At 40.9% G+C, this 20,410-nt stretch overlaps 1 protein-coding gene and 1 long non-coding RNA gene across 3 annotated transcripts in view; one reads left to right on the plus strand and one right to left on the minus strand.

Moving 5' to 3' along the window:
* The window catches only part of LTBP1 (latent transforming growth factor beta binding protein 1), a 228,226-nt gene that overhangs the window by 87,098 nt on the left and 120,718 nt on the right, over window positions 1-20,410 (minus strand). For both annotated transcript variants that reach the window (XM_075267491.1, XM_075267493.1), the window contains 2 exons: window positions 8,646-8,864; window positions 6,780-7,048 (listed from right to left, as the gene is read on the minus strand). In XM_075267491.1, coding sequence (XP_075123592.1) covers window positions 6,780-7,048; window positions 8,646-8,864 — 488 coding nt within the window. The remainder of the gene's footprint in view (window positions 1-6,779; window positions 7,049-8,645; window positions 8,865-20,410) is intronic.
* LOC142197309 (uncharacterized) overlaps window positions 1-20,410 on the plus strand; it is a 644,898-nt gene that overhangs the window by 68,585 nt on the left and 555,903 nt on the right. The gene's annotated exons all lie outside the window — the stretch shown is intronic.

Consider the following 20,410-nt stretch of genomic DNA (forward strand, 5'->3'; position numbering starts at 1 on the left):
ATATCCCGAGGACTATGTTAGCCTTGAATGGTTGCACATGAATTTTCTAGCAGTACAACTATAGTAAGATCAAGATATATGAATATGCCCGTAGTGGCACAGAAATATCACATTCCCTTTAGTCTGAGGATAGAAGTTGAAATGATTTAGATTTTCTGAAGGCAGCTGTCAAAGACCAAGATTTGTATTGGCTCATACATGAAATTCTTCTCAGCACTACTAAAACCCAACCATATTTCTTATATTAGAGTAACTATATCTGCATTTAACTTGTATTGGTATTTGATACATCTTTAATCCTATGATATTTCATGGTATTGATCTTATCCAAGATCTTTAGGGGATAAAGCATTAGCGCAGTAAATGGATCCATGCTGGTTCTTGACAGTATATTTATTTTTAAACTATATGAAGCCAAACCATGAGTCTTTAAGTCTTTCCAGTCTGGGTTACTATGTGCTGGGTGGGTATTTTTCGCTTTATGGATGGATGCCTGCATATTATGGTAACAGAGGGAATGTGTGAAACATGTTCCACACCTGATTTTGTTTTACATTTTTCTGACACTGTGGAAGTTTAGAATCTGATGGTTCATTTGTGAGTGATGCCAGATATTTAAGATGGATGTTTTTCAATCTCCTTTGCGACAAGAAAACTTCAGAAAAGGATTTTCGTCAATTACAAACAAATTTCTGACCTGTTACATACGCTTGAAAAAAATGAACTGATCCAACAGCAAATGCTGTTTAGAATATGACCAAATAAGCTCTCTCCAAGGGGAACAAAAGCTGTCTTAGTGCCACCCTATAGTCAAAGTTCTACTCTATATCATGCCCTGCAACGGGACTAGCCAAACAAAACACTGCTGTAAAGGACGAAACAACTGCGGACAGATATTTGGGGCTTTTTGTCCCATGTAAAGTAAAGTGTTGACTAGCTAATTCAGAGGCCTTCAATATACTCTAGGTCCATGGTGGCGAACCTATGGCACGGGTGCCAAAAGTGGCACTCAGAGCTCTTTTTGTGGGCACCCATCTGTGGAATAGATTATACTGTGTGGTGACCACTTTGGAGCACATTGTACTGTGTGGGGGCCACTGTGGAGTAGATTGTACTATGTGGGGGTCACTGTGGAGCAGACTGTACTGTGTGGGGGTCACTGTGGAGCAGACTGTACTGTGTGGGGCCACAGTGAAGCAGTTTGGACTGTGTGGGGGCCACTATGGAGCAGATTGTATTGTGTGAGGGTCACTGTGGAGCAGATTGGACTGTGTGGGGGCCCTTTACTATTTAAATAACACAGTATATGTTTTATAGCAGACATGTGATATTATTACAGGTCATAATAACATGGCACGGTCCTATAAAACAGATCTGTATGATGTAAATCTAGAACATTAAGTGTTCAAAATTGTACCAAATGCAGAACAAAGTTGATTGTATAATTTAAAGCTCTGTAAAGCCCTATTCACACAACCGTATTTTGCGGGTCCTTAATTGTCCGAAATTGTGGATCCACACAGTATTAGGGCCCCTTCACATGGCTGATATGCTGGCTGCTTTAGAACGTGTAAACGTTCCGTAGCAGCAGCGTCTAAAGCAGATCGCATTGTTTTCTATGGGAGCCGGCAGACGCGCGCTCGCCATAGAAATGAATGGGCTGCTTTTTCCATTCATTTCTATGGGGAAACAGAGAGCCTTTCCAAATGGAAAGAAGGACCCAAGTTCAGACAGCTGTTTTGGGGTTCATGGAATTTATACACCAAGAAAGAAGCAAATATTCTTGTTATGCGAAGAGAAGGATTATCTTTATGTAACTAGTAAATCTTGTAGCCTACCAATAAAATACATCAGCAGATATCATCATGAGTAATCTACGTAAGAAGCCCCCAATGATTGTTAGAATGGGGCATCACCATTACTGAACATCCCATTCACTTCATCAGAAGCACCATCAACAAAGCTAGGAGATGAAGGGACCGAACAGTAAAGAGAATGGTGTGTGTCCTTTATCATCCTTTACTAGAGATGGTTCCGGCTCACAAACATCCACAGATGACATCACCTCACGAGATAAATAATGGTGAGTAGTCACATACCATCCCTACCAACAATATGAGAAAAAAAAAGGAAAATCTGTAGGATAACATTACATAATAAGCCCTCAGAATGGGATGAAGAAAAGGAAGGACCTGGTCCTTCTCACATACAGTACTAGATGAATGTTCTTTATAGGCTTTAATAATCTCTTAATCTTTTCAATTCTTAGCAATTTTAAGATCTTATTGAAGTTCATTTTCCAGTTCAGAGACAATACACTACACAGGACTGAAACGTTGGAACAGAGAATTACCTATTACTGTATGGATTTTACATCCTAAATCTAAATAATGCAAAATTCTCCCCTCTGCCAGAATTTAACATAGGTAATATCAAGGGAATCATTCACATTGAACGTCCAAACTATCTGTTGGCAGTATATTATAGAAGATAAGATAATCCTTTAATAGTCCCACAGTGGGGAAACTTCAGTATGTTACAGCAGCATAGTAATACAGATACAGGATAATACACAGTAATATATTACAGACGTAGGCACACATATGCTGAGAAGAGAAGATATACTAGGAGCCCACAGCAGCTTAGTAACAGAAGAAAGACAAAAGGAAGACTTCAGGATCATTTAGTTTTCTGTGCAGAGTGACCTTCGCTTAGTCTGATGTAGATTAGGGAGGAAGGATTTGCAATAGTGCTCCTTCTCACACTTGGGGTGGAGCAGACGGTCCCTTACAGTGCTGCCAAGTGCCATCAAGGTCTCACACATGGGGTGGGATTTGTTCTCCCGTATGGAGGTCACCACAGACAGTATCCTTCTGTCACCCACCACCTGTACTGGGTCCAAGGGGCTCCCCAGGACAGAGCTGGCCCTTCTGATCAGCCTGTCAAGTCTATTTCAGTCCCTGGTTGATATACTGTTCCCCCAGCAGGCTACACTGAAGAAGGTGAATGAAGCAACCACAGAGTTGAAAAAAACCCTAAGAAGTGTCCCCTGGACTCCAAAGGCCCTCAGCCTCCTGAGCAGGTAGAGTCTGCTGTGACCCTTTCTGTGCAGCACATCCAGGTGATTAGTCCAGTCCAGTTTATTATTGAGGAGCACACCCAGGTACTTATAAGTTCTGATTATCTCAATGCATGAAAAGGACTGATGCATAGTATTGTGGGTAACTGTTCAGTATAACTTGTACTTCATTGATGTAAATCACTGCCCATTCTGAGCTTTAAGAGTCCAGTTAGAGGTCTCACACATTTATTAATATAAGAAAGACTGTCAGTGTCAATCATTGAATAGGACCGCCCACTGGACTCCTAAGGCTAGAATGATTGGTGGTTTTCAGTGAAGCAAAAGTTATACTGAGCAATACTACATAATAAGAACATCAGTCTGATCAGCTCCTCCTGCTCTATAACATACTCCCTACAGATCAGCCTGTATTTTTGATGTGACCAGGTCCCTTTAAATCTATTTCAATGGTCATAAAATATTGGAGAATGTCTACGGCATGTTCCCTGATGACAAAGCATTTTTTAACTGGAAAGATTTACAAATGAGAAAACCTTAAGACAAGGCCAATAGTTCTCTGGTTATTGTCATTTTAGCCTTAAGCTGGTCAAGCGAAACTTCATGAAACACACAATTATGTTGGTCTCAGGAGAGATTTATCACATTTTTCTTCATCATAAAGCTTTGCTTAACAACTTAGAACATTGTACTGGAATGAGCTCAGTCTCTACAAGTGCCAGGCACCTCTGTAACTACTCCTCCCTTCTGCTGTCCCAATGGCTTAATGCAGGTCACTGAAGATTACAGAGAGGACCCTACAAGCAAGAACAGCAAAATATAGGAGGCCTCCGATCTTACATAATGAAAGATGATAAAGAAGCTGGAACTGTTGGGATTTTGGACCTATAAATATTCATAGATGCCAATTTTTTTTATGAAATGTTGTAAATACAGTACATTTCAAGAACATATATAACAGGCGGAAACTGTCACAAGGTTGATGTTGTCCTGTCCAAAAGTGACACGGTGCTGAAATCATAGTGTTTGTCATTACCTTATTCAGCCTTCAGATAGGGCAGCATAAACTTGCTGCCAAGTTCCCCTTAAGGACATATGTCTGCCATCAACCAATGTATAAGGTACCCCAACATTTTCCATAAGGATTACAAACTTGTTTATATGGTCAAAATTGGAGTTTTGCCCTGGCTGGCTATTAGGGATTTAAGGTATTTTGTCAATTACAGGTTTCAACCAGCAGTTGATGGTATTGGCACAGAATTTGTGCCCTACGTGGCCATCATTGCTTATATGTACATTGGGGACACTACACAATATACGTGTATGTGATGATGATATGTATAGTCGTTAATACTTTAAAGATACCATGCAAACCTTAAGCTATGAACACAAGAACAAAAGATCGGGGTATGTAGATAAGAAACATTTCCTTAAAATGAGTCTGTAGCCATTGCAAAAGGTAATCTTTTCTTATGAAATCTCTACAGTGAAAATCTATGATAATAGTAGACAGGTTTGTAGATGAATAAGTTTAATTAAAATGTATGTGATTTGCTGTGACCCATCTCTGGTACTGTACCCCTACTACTAGTACTTTCATCTTTGTCTACTTCCCGTTTCTGCAAAACACTACAGAGTTTATACTACAATGAAGCTTCTAGGACCTTAAGCTTAGGATGATGTCACCAAAGGTAAAGCTGTACCAACTACTGCTGCTAACATTGGGGAAGGTAACTGAGGCACGGTAACCTGAAGGTGAGAGAGGAAGAAATATGGCCAGTAAGAGAGAGAGCTACAGGGAGCAGATTACATGAAAGGCATTTTGACAAAAGAACGGGTGGGAATCACTTTGATGAATCTGAGGTCATACAGAAAATCTCAAAAGTATCTGCAGAGACCTCTGGTTTACACAACAATCCATGCTAGAAAAAAGAAGTCAAACTGTGATTATGTCACATCTGGAACAAGGTGAAAAAAAGGATAAAGGATAGACACCGTGAGTAGACAATTATTAGGATGGTTTTTCATACAATATACTCACCTTATCACCGTAGTGTCCTTTTAATATATTGTGAAGCAAACTCAATAAGATCCAAGCAAATATGAGTTGTGCAGCATTCAACAAGCTACACATTGATTTACAGCCTATAGCTTACTGTCCATAGGCATAAACAGCAAGCTGCATTCTGCCCATGGATTTAAAGAAGCCTTAAAGAATCTGAGCTTCCCGAGACTACCCGGCTTTACATTCTGTATACTTTACATTTATTTTTCTGACCAATTAAAAAAAGTCAGAAATTTTCTCTTCTTAAACTAGCAGAGAAGGAGTAGGGAGATTTCAGTATGACATGGAAATTTTCTAACAGATGCTGAACACATTAAGGATTTCAGGAATACGTTGGCCAAGAAGGAATCTTAATTAAGCAAACCTAACAAGTTTTGGCTTCCAAGAAAAGATTAACTCTCAGAAAAATACATAGAAAAATCTCAACTTGTGTCCATACTGCAGATAGTATACAGTTTCCAGATCTTTAAAGGGGCTCTATCACTAGGAAAAGTCATTTTTAACTAATCACACCTTTGCATAGCCTTTAGAAAGTCTATTTCACACCTACCTATAGTATGTAGATTGCCTCAGTGGTTTCTGAATAAGTCCGTTTTTATTCATATGCTAATTAGACTGGTGCACGATAGATGGTGCACACCTCTCCTATTGTTTTCTATGGGAGACTGCTGCTGCTGCTGCTGATGACTCGCTTCCTGTTTGCTTCACACACATAGGAGATAATAGGAGAGACGAGTGCTGAACTTCCTGAGCTGGCTGGAGGCTCATTAGCATATGAATAAAAACTGACTTATTCATAGACCAGTGAGGCAATCTACATACTAAAGGTAAGTGTGGAATAGACTTTCTAAAGCCTATGCAAGCATGTGTTTAGAAAAAAAATGACTTTTCCCAGTGTTAGAGCCCCTTTAAAGGGTGTCTTTCACCAGAACCCATTAACCCAGCCCCGCAGATCTACATTATAGATTGTAAGCTCTTGAGAGCAAGGCCCGCATTCCTATTGTGTGAAGTGACTATTTCTCTGTAATGTATATTTTTGTCTGTACTTGAACCCTACACTTTGTAAAGTACTGCAGAATACGTTGGCGCTATATAAATAAAATGTATTATTATTATTATTATTAATCAAACTATTTTCTCGTACTGCAATTTGGTCAATATGCAAATGAACTCTTTGGAAAAACAAGGGCATTTCCGCTTACCTCTTGCCACTCCAAATAGTTCATTTCCATATTGACAAACACAGCGACATCTTGGCAATGGAGGCTCAAGTGCAAAACACTGATTCAGGTGACTCTAACCTATCTTTTAGGTTAATATTCTGGGTTCTGGTGTCTCCCTTTACAAAACATCCTAAGCAATTCATCATTGAATGGATACTTGTCTAGAGTGCTGTAACTAAATGGAGTTTGGGTCTTTTATAGTTTTAGAAATGGTTTGGAAGTGGTTTGAGCTCAGAGACAACCGACTTGATCTTCTGTAGTTTGTTAGACTATCAGTTCTGTCTGGATTCACCATTAAGGTGGCCACAGGAAGAAAACTGAATGAGAAACTACAGAGAGACAAAGGGTTTCCCAGTAATACATACTGATGACCAATACTTAGGATAGTTTTTTCAGTATAACCTGAAGTTACCTGAGTATTCGTGGTTTCTTGGAAGCATCTACCAAGCTGGGATTTTGCTGAAACTGGATAGACATGGGATACAGTCTGTTGATGGGGGTACACGACATGGGGTAACTGATGCTTCTGGACACCATGGTAAGACACATGTGCTTGTCCGATTTGACTTTCCTTCTTTTGAGTGGATGAAGAACTCTCAACTCTGGATACTTGATGGAATTGAACAGAGGCCTCTGGTGGGTGTTTCACGTGGATGTTGACCATGTTTGGGGGATAATTTACTAGAAAAAAAACCCACCTTTTTAATACACAATCACAACTGTAACGCTACCTAGAAAATATATTATTAAACAGACTACACAATAACATGGTTGTAAAGTTACTAGAAAAAAGGGTCCGTGTCTTACTGCACATTGCCACCCTTGTGCCAGGCGGTCATCGGCCAGAAAGCTTATAAAGCTCATGTTCACACTCAACGTTTTGTATATTTTTGCATTACAATTGCAAGGACAGTATTTTTTTTTTTATCCAATTGGAAAAATATAACAGGTTATGGATTCTAGATTTTAAGGACACGTTGATCCAGGGTTTTTATACTGACTACCAGATTTGGAGTCGGGAAGGAATTTATTCCCCTAAAATAGGGCAATTGGCATGAGCCTCATGGGGTTTTTTTCCTTCCCCTGGATCAACACTGTAGGAATTGTAGGGTTACAGGTTGGACTTGATGGACTAATGTCTATATCCAACCTCATCAACTATGTAACTATGTAAGTAGCACGCTAAGGCATTCCATGTTACATTTTTATAGTGGTTTTGACCTATTGCAAACCTAAAATTGCATCCCCTTAAAATATGGCATAACCTTCAAAAAGGGTATGTATTTAAAGGGAGTGACCAGAACTGTACTGAACTATAAGTACAGTCAGCTAGTCGGGTTCACAGCTTCCTGATTGTTTCTTCCATTGCTGAGATACTAGCTCTTTCCCTAACATGATAATAAGATGTTTGGTGCAATGAACCATCGCCGTTGCTTTCATTACCAAAGAGCTAAGCTTTCCAGTGCCCAGTCCCTCCACCGCCCTCTCCCTGCAGTGATCTAAGTGGATACTGCCTTGCCCTGTCCATCTTTAGCAGGGAGGCAACTCTTTGATGCGATGAACAACAGCGATGCCCTCATTGCACCAAACAGCCCGTTACCATAAAAAGAAAAAAGTGAATATCTCAAAAATGGAGGCACCAGTAAGGAATCAGAAAAAAAAATCTATTCTCATGAACCCCAACTATCAGAATCTTCCTCTATGAGCCACAGCAGCTTTCACTATGTGGATATCAGATGTCCATGTATTACAGAAGCTGCTGCAGGGGAAGTAAAAGAATAGTTGTTAGGAAAATCCTTTTACCAAATCAGTTGTTATGGGGTGGACAGCGGCAGTAGTGTGAACACCCCCTAAGAGAACATGTGTGATCTACTAGGATATATATATATATATATATATATATATATATATATACGGTACTTGGTGGCCTCAGAGTTCCCTGTTAGGGGGAGTTCACATGGAGGAAAGTGGAGCGCAATCTGGCACGTATACATGTGCCGGCAGATGACGCGCTCAAAATGCTCCCATTCATTTCAATGGGAGTTAGGAGCGTATACGGTGCGTTATTTTGCGGCCGCAAAATCACGGCCGCAAAATAACGCGGCGTATACGATCCAGGCTCCCATTGAAATCAATGGGAGCGTATACGGCCCGCAAAGTCTCACACGCCATATACGTGCCACATCACGCGGCACGTTACTCCGTGTGAACTTACCCTTAAAGCTTCTAATGCTGCATCCACAATAACACCTTCAAATATGCAGAAAATCCTACTTACCTTTAACACCTTGTTGTCCTGTTACGGTGAGTGGTAAGGTGTGTGTAGAATGGATTACGTGAGATCCTGATGCTTTTATTGAGTTTTGCATATACTGCTTTTGTCCATTTCCGTTCTGCACTGGGATATGGCAGAGCTTGCCGGTAAAATTAGGTGGACATTGGCATTTGTCTCGAGCTGTACATTGGCCTCCATTCATGCAAGGAAGATGACAAATGACTAAAAAATAAAAGCAAACCTTCATTTAAACACTACATAAACCTGCTACAGTAGTTTACAATATGTCTAGACAACACGGCTGTGTGATTTTATATTTCACAAGAAAAATTGTATATTCAATGAATCTAAACATTGAACGTTTGCCCAAAGTTTAGCAGATTTATGACTAATTCTAATCTAATTTTAGATACAAATAGAGGTTAATAATACAAAAGCAGAAACACTATGGCAATTTAACACCAGCACATTAATCCAGAAAATAAGAAGAGGTGCCTTGAAATAAGGGGGGTGGGTGGGGGTCAGTAGAGGTCAATGGTACCGTTTCGTAACACGTCTCACCTCACTGGCTGTTCAGCAGATGACAGAATATATTTTAAATATTGCAAACAGAAATGTTCTTCCCAGGACAATATGGAATATTGTGAAATAGAAGTGTTAGGGCTAGTTCACACGGGGTTCCGCACGTATACATTCCGTCGCGGCTGCCACGACAGGATGCCGCTGCAGTACACTGGCATCCCGTTGTGGCTTTCCGCTCCGCATTAGGCCCAAATGAAAGGGCCTAGTCTGGAGGGTGATGTCGCGAATCGGACGTTTTAGCCGCGGAATCCACCTGAAGAAAGGGCAGCTCACTTCTTGAAATGACCGGGTCTCCTATTGATTTCAATGGGAGGAGTTTTTTTGAGCAGGATTTTGACGCGGATTCTGAAGCCCAGGGGGGTCTACCCTGCCAAATCCCCAAGACTTCCCTATAAAGTAACACGTTAACACTATCAATTAGCTAAGGAAAACATTTCTTAGAGGGATTGCCCAGTTTCAGACCAATTGTTCAGACAAATGTTAATGTTTGTTTAATGAAAAGTTCTACAATGTTCCAACATATTTTCTGCATCAGTTCCTAATTTTCTAGATCTCTGTTGCCTGTCATTCATTCAGCTTACTCTCAATGGATAAACATCAATCTAAGGTCATGTGATATACAGTCCATGGTCATGTGATATACAGTCCATGGTCATGTTATGGACACATAGGTGCACAGCTCGTTACAGTAATCAGACATCTGCCTGGTAACGAGCTGTGCACCTGTGTGTTCTATGACCAAGGTATCTGAAACTGGACAACCCCTTTAACGAATTCTGATATTGTACAACCGCAATCTGGTCTGAGAGGCTGGCAGAGAAGATGTGCACTACATCGATGCCCAGGTAGACATAAAGGACAAGCTGTAGTACAAACAAGCAGATCTCAGGTTCACAGTGCTGTGTGTGGCAATACAAAGAAACAGCTATGACAAAAGGTATGTTTAGATGATGAAAAAACAAATGGCGGTCTCAGGCACAATAAGGGGTGAAACAGGAAGCTAATCGCAGGATGAGTTGGACATCAGCAGATTGGTCAGTATGTCTGTAATATGGATCCACCATACAGACGTATTACAAATTATACAGTGTCATTAGCAATACAGATCCATAATACTTAAGGGCGGTGTCCTAGGGAAACTGAATTACATAAAATTGTCTACAATAAATGTAAAAAATAAAAAACTGAAAAAAATTGTCTCAATCCCCTTTCAATTCAGTGGAAAGGCTACCTGTATTTGCTTGGCAGTGATGCCACAAATTCTGCTACAAGATGACTAAGGTGATTTCTAATTTTTTTTTTTTTTTATCTAACTGACATCCCCTTTAAATACTCTATTTAACCCTTAAGTACTATCACAGTGTCTGTCATACACCACTATCATACACATATTATTATGACAGACACCATGATAGTACTTAAAGGAATCCTATCATACAAACACATTTTTTTCTTAGTAACACATCGGAATAACCTTAGTAAAGGCTATTTGTCTCCTACCTTTCGTTGTCTTCTCCGCATCGCCGTTCTGTAATAATCCCGGTTCTTGTTGGTATGCAAATTAGTTCTCTTGCAGCACTAAGGGTGGGCCCCAGTGCTCAAACAGCACTGAGGGCATCCCCAATGCTGCCAGAAAACGCTCTCCAGCGCCGCCCCCATCTTCATCAGCAATGTCCTCTTCATCCTCTTCTTCCGGCACAGGTCTCAGATTTCTAGGCCTCGGGCAGAGCAGACTGTGTATGCCCACAGGCCACGAGAAAATAGAAAAAAATTTCTCGTGGCCTGTGGGCATGTGCAGTCTGCTCTGCCCAAGGACTAGAAGTCTGAGACCTGAACCGGAAGAAGAGGATGAAGAGGATGTTCCTGACGAAAATGGAGGCGGCGCTGAGTTCTCTGGCAGCATTGGGGACGCCCCCAGTGCTATTTGAGTGCTGGGGCCCACCCCCAGTGCTGTGAGGGAACTAATTTGCATACCGACAAGAACCGGGATTCCTACGGAGCGGCAGCTCGGAGAAGACAACGAAAGGTAAGAGACGAATAGCCTTTACTAAGAAAAAAAAAGTGTTTGTATGATAGGATCCCTTTAAGAGTTAAGGAGGACCTTTCACCACATTCACAAACTTCTGTTCTTAGACTCAGTTAATAGGCTCCACTGTTTACACTGCATTTGGAATTTTTTACATACCCCATGATGACGGTCACTGAGTCCTTTGGGAATGAATCTTGGTCACTGACTAATAGTTATATTTAAAATATCATGTTTATTGTCACAATAAAGATGTCTGAAAATCCAAGGTATTCATGCTAAGGGCGGGTTCACATCTGCGCCTGGTCTCCGGTTTAGCCAATCCGGCCGGTTTCCTTCTTCTGCCCCGTGAGACTGGACAGGGGACTGAAACCTGGCGGTCAGTTTTCAAACCCTTTCACTTGACTGGGTTTGCAAAGGTGACCGCCCATGTGCGTCTTCTGCCTATCTACTGGGAAACCGTTTTTTTTTTAGCCGGACACAAAGTCAGACATGGAGGACTTTGTGTCCGGGTAAAAAACACACAAACTCTATTGATACACGTCAACAAGAAACTACAACAATGTACGCAATGTCTTGAATATACCCGTAAAAGATCTATACAGCCCTCTAGATATCTCTAGATATGGGTGAAGATCAATCAATGTATTCTGTCTCCCATATATCTCTCATAGTCTTTAACAATCTGAGCAATGAATTTCTCCATGTAGTTCACCTTGCCCAGTACAACAAGAGTCAAGGGATAACAGCATGCTTGGTTCGGCCATGTGCCCTATTTTTAGCAGCCCTTTCCAGACAGTACAAGGGTCATGGGAGTGATGGGACCCCACTTGTCCTCAGACTCCTAGAGGAATCTGAAGAACCTCCATATATCAGGTATTTATTTGACGTATGTAATAAACCATCTCTGACCAATGGTTTGACAAACACATGTATTTCAGATATTCCATGGACGGTGGTGATTTTTGTCCTGTGCAGTTTGCCTGGTTTGGTTCCTTGTAAACAATGTTTAAGTGAAAAAGCTTCTGTAACTTTTGATTAAAAATGCAGTTTTCAGCTTCAGCCAGAGGGATTTTAAAGTAAATCTGTAAAAAGTGCACTCCAAGAAGAATTCTGTCCTCGATGGAAAAGCTATTTTTGAATTTATGTAAGAAACAAAACCGTCAGAGCAGTGGCATGCATTAAAGATTATTGGTTTAGCAAATGTTAGACTGGAGAACGTACAAGGCGAGAAGGAAAACACACCAGTGTTAAAGGAAAAGGAAGCAGAACAATACCTGGAGAGCAGAGGACAGGCCTGACAAAAGAGGGTTTTGATAGTGAACCTGCAAAGAGGGGTAAGTTTAAGCAGAAAAAAAAAACATATAATAAATATACATAAAGAAGGCCATGGAATTACACAATTACCTAAGTATCTACTATTAGTACAGGACATGTAAGGGGAATCCAGATATCTTTGGTTGGCCTGAAGGTCATCAACTGAAGACTAGCCGTGGTCCGACACCCAAGACCCAAAAGATATAAAGTGGTGAACGCCATTACCACTTCATAGGCTATGTAAATTCATGTTCATTGGTCACATGGCCTGTTTGCAGCTTGGTCTCCATACAAGTGAATTCAGGATTTTTTTAATGCCCTATAGACCAACAATATCTGATTGGTGTGTGGGGGGGTACATCCTGGTTTGGGTACTGTAAAGCAGAAGGTACAGTACACTGTATTGTGGCTGTGTAATGCTAGTGCAGCTCTGGTCACCAAGGCGTGAATGAGAGCTGAGCTGTAATAGCACGGCAATGTACGATATACAGAGCCAACTTCTTCTATAGTACCAAGCATGGCGGTAGTCCAAAACAGCTGACTAGTGTGTGGACCCCACAAACCAGATATTGATGGCCTTCCCAAAAACAGGCCATCAAAAGAAAAAAAAATCCTAAAAAAAACCCCTTAAAGATTGTGGTTTAGATAGGAGAAATCCAATCCTCATCCTAGCCTGAAACTCTACCGTCAACCGCAACCGCACCATCTTCTAATGTTTGTTCTTCAAAGTCACTAACCCATAATGTCTTGTGAAATGTCGAGTGAATGAACCGGAGGAATGTCATACTCATTCAGCCACAAGACTCCAGTCATCTCTCAAGCGTATCAATTATTAGTCATATGTGACAAAAGAGAAAGTGAATGATCAGAAGTCCTCTACATAGCGATGATAGCCTTACGTCATAAAACATTAGACTCAGCGTCTGAACCTAATCCTGGAACACATGTACTAACTGAAAATGGATGCTGTATCCTCCTATACCAAAGCACGTGGACATGGAAGCATATTGTATTATAAATGGCTGACGGATCAAGGCTGCCTGGAATCTATAACTTCTACTCTTAGTACAACCTTCTATTCATTTCTCGCTCGGTCTAAATGAGTGCACTGGAAAATCTGAGAAAATAAGTCAATAAGGTGAAATGAAATGGGAAAATAAAACAAACACCCTAAAAATAAGAATAGAGAATGGTTGTTATCCAGACATGTACGTTTACTGGATATGGAATCTCTAGCAAGCTTTCTCGAAAATTGCATGTGAATTTTTCATTGCCACATTATTCATCAGTATCTGGCAAAGGGAAAGGGAAATAAAGAAATTAAAACTGTATGAAAGGGGGCGATTATTATAGAATAGTCCTCCTGTAAGAATAAACCTTGTTTTCACGCAGCACGACTGAAAGGAACCTGGAAAACGTCTGAAGCATGTACAATGGGGGAGTTGGGATTTCCAAGCATAAGGACGATGAAGATGACTGAAGACCTTAGTTACCATTACACGAGAGTCCTATGAAAACCAGAAAATTCTAATCTACCAACCATAAATGTCTTGTTACTGTTACCTGTCCTCTCAGGGGTCGATAGATAAAAGGAAAGAAAACCCTAATGCCTCTTAAAGGGGTATTCCCACCTCACATACTCACCAGTCTGCACTGCTGTAAAATCTTCTTTCTTCCTGGTTTCTTGCATCATTTGGTGGGTGGGGTTTCACAGGCAACCTGTTGTTTAGCTCCACCCCCAAATTTGCATGTAGCTCCGCCCACCCATATTGGACTATGAAGTACAGGCAGAAGCAACTCCATTCTGTGTTACATACAGAGACTGCCTGTCTCTGCCATAATGAACACAATTGTATTAGCTAGCCTGATAACTGGGAGAACAGAATAAATGAAAGTAGCTCCTCTCCTCTATCTGAGTGTAGGACCTAGGTCACGTGGTGTAGACACAGGAATAGCTAGATACACAGGCTCGCTCCCGTGCACTTAGCCCCTCCTCCCTCCCCCCTGAGAGCAGCAGATACATCACTTGACTCATGAGCAGCTAAGTCAGGGCTGTGGCCACAAAAAATTGAATAAAGTAAGATAGTGGACAAACAAAGCAGTTTTGCTGAAGCAGTGTATTTAGGAAAAGTCTTACATCCACATTAACAAGCAGTATAGATAGGATCCTTGTGATGGGACAACCCCTTTAAGCTTCTTCTAAGTGAACAACAGAGCTGTACCCCATGTCCCCAGAAATGGGCAACAGCCCTCCATACATAGTTAACAACACATAAAATGAACAGAGTAGAAAAGTGGTTACCAGACCAAATAATTTCCATAGTCACATTCCGACCCTCCTGACTTCCGTATATTTTATCGTTTTGTCCCTATGACCCTTGCCCATCAGACTATCTTTCTGTCTAGGGTATCAACCTGGAGACCCCCAGCAGCAGTATATATCCAAGTATCTGTATTTGGTTTAAAGGAATCTTCTAAGACTCTGATTCTGAGTTTCACCCAAAGCCAAATTTGTGGCAGCCCAATGGATCCCCATCATCTTTAGTAAACGGGCACTAGTTCCAACAAAAGGGTTTTCTTTTTTTTACATGTAAATTGTGAGCTCCATATAGGGATCACAATGTACTTTTTTTCAGTATGTCTTTGTAGAATGGGAGGAAATGGATGCAATGACAGGGAGAACATACAAACTCCTTGCACTTGTTCCTGGCAGGATTTGAACCCAGGACTCCAGCTCTACAAGGCTACAATGCTAACCACTGAGCCTCCGTGTTGCCCCAACAAAAGGGTTTTCTGTCAGTCAGTGACCATGCGAGGCGCCATAACATGGAGTTTGCTTTTCCTCTTAGGTACACAAGTGACTACCCACAAATGCATTTATGCCAGGGTGTAATTACTTCTTATTTTTATTAAATTTAAGAGACTTAATATTTTCTCTTCTTATAATTCTTTCTGAAAGATTGACATTAGTCACTAATTCAAGACTTCCTCGGATACCATCTTTGGTCTGTCATCAGGGAATTCTACGATTTCAGGTCAACCAGCTTTACACAGCACCTTAATACTGGAAAATCAGACATATAAACTGTTTAGCTTTCAGAGTTTCCCCTGGCACAGTTTTCATGCCATAAATTAATCACCAAAGTTCATTTGATGGCAGCCATCTGAAACCGAGACTAAGACGTCTGCATGGGAGCCAGCCAAAAACCTTCAACTTAAACAAGGGCTTCGGAACGAAGCACCTTCCATCGCAGTTTTCAGACACTGAGATTTCTTGACATATTTCAAGATGTTAGCATTAGAGCCAAAACAAATGATCCCGGACCAATGTAATCCTATAAATAACCAACTAGCATAAAGCATGATACTATAGACTAATTTATAATGAAAGGAATACCCATGACAAAGGTTCACTTGCTATAAACATTGGATGTATGTTTTAGATCATGCTTCAAGTCAGCCTTCGCCTTATGGGTCTGGGCTTTGAACCAGCTCAACTAAAGATTAAAAAATGCATACATTTCAAGAAATGAACTATAATATACTAGTAAATGAAGACAAACAAAACATATATTGCGGTAAAACACTGTGTAAGCAAAGGAAACCGGCAATGGTGTACTCAGCTTCGGTTAATCTGGGTTCCAAGAAAGAGGTTTCTGTGCATAAGTGAAACACTGTATTATGTTTCAGGTTTAATAAGAGTTGTTCATTTTATATGGTAATAATTAATGCAATTTATATTATACCTAGATTTTAATTCCTATCAAACTGGAGGCAACAGTTATGTCCATCCCGTGTCAATACAAGCTCCACCACCTCCCCTGAATGGCACTACATATTGTTATATTAATGAAAATGTTTTCTATATGTTTTTTATACCCATAGGCCATTATTTTATGATCTGTGGGTCCGCCCTGGTCCCATCCAGATCAGCTGTTTTAGAAGCCGATGCAATGGATGGGGTGAATGTGTGCCTAGAGCTGATCTGTACAGGGTCCAAGTAATGGAAGGAAGGAGGCCAGTGGCTAGAGATGGACGTCTGCGCTCTCTGGTCCACAGATTGGAGTGTCGACAAGGTGAATAAAATATATGACCTTTATTGGACAAAAATGTACTGCACAAAGTGTTTCGAGCTCCACAAGCTCTTCTTCAGGTCACAATTACTTGCTAGGTGAGGTCAGATGTGTCAAGTAATTGTGCACCTGAAGAAGAGCTTGTGGAGCTCAAAATGCGTTTTGCAGTAAGTTTTTGTCCAATAAAGGTCCTATATTTTATTCATCTTGAGGACATTCCAATCTGTGGACCAGAGAGCGCAGATGTCCATCGCTAGCCATTGGCCTCCTTCCTTCCATTACCGTCTGGTCCTCGGTGACCAGTCTGTAGACTCTGCAGCCACCTCAACCTCTATGCTTCCATTTGTGTTGACTCATTGACAACACCTGAAGGTGAGGGACCAACTGGTCCATTTCTCTGTACATTTTTATTTCCAACACCCATTGCAAACTCATCTACACTATAAGCACGTTCTGTGTTCTCACCCTTTTTTGTTCTCGTGAGGGTCCAAGTAATGGACCCCATGGATAATATACCAATGTCCTATACTGTGGATAGAACGTTTAATGCCCCATGTAGTGAGTCACAATCAAAAAGCGCTTAAAGCGCTGTTGGGCATTGACACTAAGTAGGGCCCCGACCTCAAGATTGAAATTTTACCCACAGATAACATAATATTCTCTTTGTTTTGATATGTCACCACCACTGAATAGCTGCCAATCTCTTGGAATACAGTAGCAAGATCTGGCGGGACGTACAGCCCGGTATAACGCTTGTCAGAACGGAAATAAGACTTACATAAGGTACGGTGCTCGGACCATTTTTTTTTCCTAATAAGGATTGAAAAGCAGTGAGCAAAACTTGCTCCAAGCAGCGTATATCTTGATCTATCAGACACAGAGTTCCAGAATTCCTGCAATTTAGAAGTTGTCTTTCTCCGATATTACTAGTTATATTATATAATTATATGTACAGAGTCAGGATTATTTATTACTCTGGATATTACTTTTTCATCTGGATCTTTTTGAAGCATGCTGTGATGAAGTCTACAAATGGAGATTCCAACGTAGAGGTGAACGTAGCCTTACTTGGCTTCTTTTCAGGAGTATCCTACATGAGTGACGCTCCAGTAATCTATTCCCTATCAGATACCTAGGTATAGTACTACACCTTGGCTCCTTTCACTAAAACAGGGTGAGTTGTAATCCCTGCATTGCACCTCAATAGGAATGGTGCTGAAATTTTTTTAGTGGCACTTGTGTTCAGACCCCTATTAGTCAACAAGTGGCTACTTATCCTACATATTGTATATGCCATACTGTATACACCAAGAAAATAAATCACTATATACCTGGCAGCTCCAGCTCCAGCCACACCAGGTGTCATCTTGCTTGCCCAGAAACACACATAAATATTCACTAGAATTTTTATCAACTTGACAAAAGAGTTCATGATGAAATTTTAAGTGAATTGCTCTTTGAAAGCAAGGCGGCATAGCATTCCCTTTAAGCACGTGTCCCGGGCCGCACTACTTGTGATTTACCGAGTTAATACAATTTATACTCCTTGCTGTTAGTGATGTTATATAGCTCAGGCAAGAAGCGGCCAGCTAATTTACTGAACGCCAAATGAGAAAAAGCGAATTTGCAGACTGAACTGAATAACCAGCTGTCGGTTGTCATTTTTTGTCTTTTGATCTTCCCTTATGAACAAAAATACTTTCGTGTCTTCCTAGATCTGATTTCAAGAGTCAACTAATTCTGTGCCCAGAAATGACATGGTTTCACCGCAAGATTTCTGTAGAAATTAGTCAGCTCTTGTCAACCCCTTTGTGGGATTCCTTGTTTATGACACAAACAGTCAAGCAGCTGGAACCTGTAAGCCGGAGAGGACGTACGACCAAGTCAATTCACAGCGCAATATTCTCTTACATATAACATATTGCTTTAGGTCACTTTTACATTACGTATGCTGCATAAATGAAACGCATGCAAAGGCCCCATTTATCTAATAGACGCCAAAAGAATGGATTTTTTGGCTTCTGTCGGACTCGTGCATGTCAATGTATGGAACAGTGCGGCAGACTCTGCTATTCCAGTTCAAAGGCTTCCCATAAAAAATATACTGTATATTGGACCACATACTGTATAGCTCACAGTATACGTCTGAAGGACACTGTATAACTTGCAAAGAGTGCGAAAGTAGTCCAATATTTGCACATCAAACAGTGTCTGGGATCCTCTGGTATACATGCAGTACATATCAGTACAGTACCACAATGATATAGAATAGCTAGGTGGGATACCCAGGGGTCTAGATTTTTCATGGTAAAAATAACAGAATCGGCTCTAGCAGCAAAAACTGGAGAATTTGGCTCTGAGCTGGGGATCTGGTGGGACACAGATTTTTACGGTATTCTATAGTTTGGTAATAGTCATGTACTCACCGTGGTTTATCCCATTTTTGTGAGTTCTTCTGTACTACAAACAATGGATTTTTGTTCGTGGTGTTTCTATTTTGTTGTATTCTTAAAGTGGTGTGGCAATTTTCCCAAATAACTTTCTATAGGACATGAACATGCCTTTAAAAACGCATGTTATAAATGTAATAAATAATATACAGCCCTATATAGAACTCTTGTAAAAAAAAAAAAAAAAAACCCAAAACACACTTAAAGGGATTCTATCATTAAAATTACATTTTTTGTCCCTAACACGTAGAAATAGCCTTAAGAAAGGCTATTCTTCTCCTACCTTTAGATGTCTTGTCCACGCCGCCGTTTGGTAGAAATCCCGGTTTTCTTCTGTATGCAAATGAGTTCTCTCGCAGCACTGGGTGCGGTCCCCAGTGCTCAAACAGCACTGGCGGCGTCCACAATTCTGCGAGAGAAAGCTCCAGTGACGCCTCTATCTTCTTCTGGAACGCCCTTTTCTTGTGTCTTCTTCCGTCCTGGGTTTCAATCTTCTAGGTCTCAGGCAGAGAAAACTGCGCATGCCCACAGGCCACAAGAAAAATGGCCGCTTACACAGTAAGCTATGTAAGCGGCCATTTTCTTGTGACTGCTTACACAGTAAGCTGGAGATTTCTCTTGCAGCATTGGGGACGCCCCCAGTGCTGTTTGAGAGCTGGGGACTGACCCCAGTGCTGCGAGAGAACTCATTTGCATACCGAAGAAAATCGGGATTTCTACCAAATGGTGATGTGGAGAAGACAGCTAAAGGTAGGAGAAGAGTAGCCTTTCTTAAGGCTATTCCTACGTGTTAGGGACAAAAAAATTTCATTTTAATGATAGAATCCCTTTAATATGAGCAAACAAAAAAAATTATGTAGCGCATGGATAACATTTCCAATAAAAATTAGAGGGCTTGTCTGGGGCTTTATGAAATGGACATAAACCTTGTAATTTTCTCACCTCTCAAGAGTCAAGGCTCCTTTGAGTCTATATTAGGTGTTCCTGCACACGACTGTAATGAGCCTGGATTGTCTGGACTGTATTATAACCGCAAATCCCATTCCAATCTCAGGTCTAAAGACCTGATATTACAGCATCATACATACTTAAGATGTTGTAAATTTGGGTCATCTGGCCCAAGCATTGGATGGAATTGGTGGCTTATTATGGGTAGTCAGCACATCATCTGTACAAGACTAGCAGAAGCAGCGGCACTGGAGTAGCAAAGAATATACCAGGGAAACACTGGTCATTTTTATATTTTATCACAGCCCCACTGAACCTGAGAACGAAGATGAATAGGATTATGCTGGAGCTGCAGGGAAAGCAGCGCAACCC

The sequence above is a fragment of the Leptodactylus fuscus genome, chromosome 3, assembly GCF_031893055.1.
Source record: "Leptodactylus fuscus isolate aLepFus1 chromosome 3, aLepFus1.hap2, whole genome shotgun sequence".
NCBI lineage: Eukaryota > Metazoa > Chordata > Amphibia > Anura > Leptodactylidae > Leptodactylus > Leptodactylus fuscus.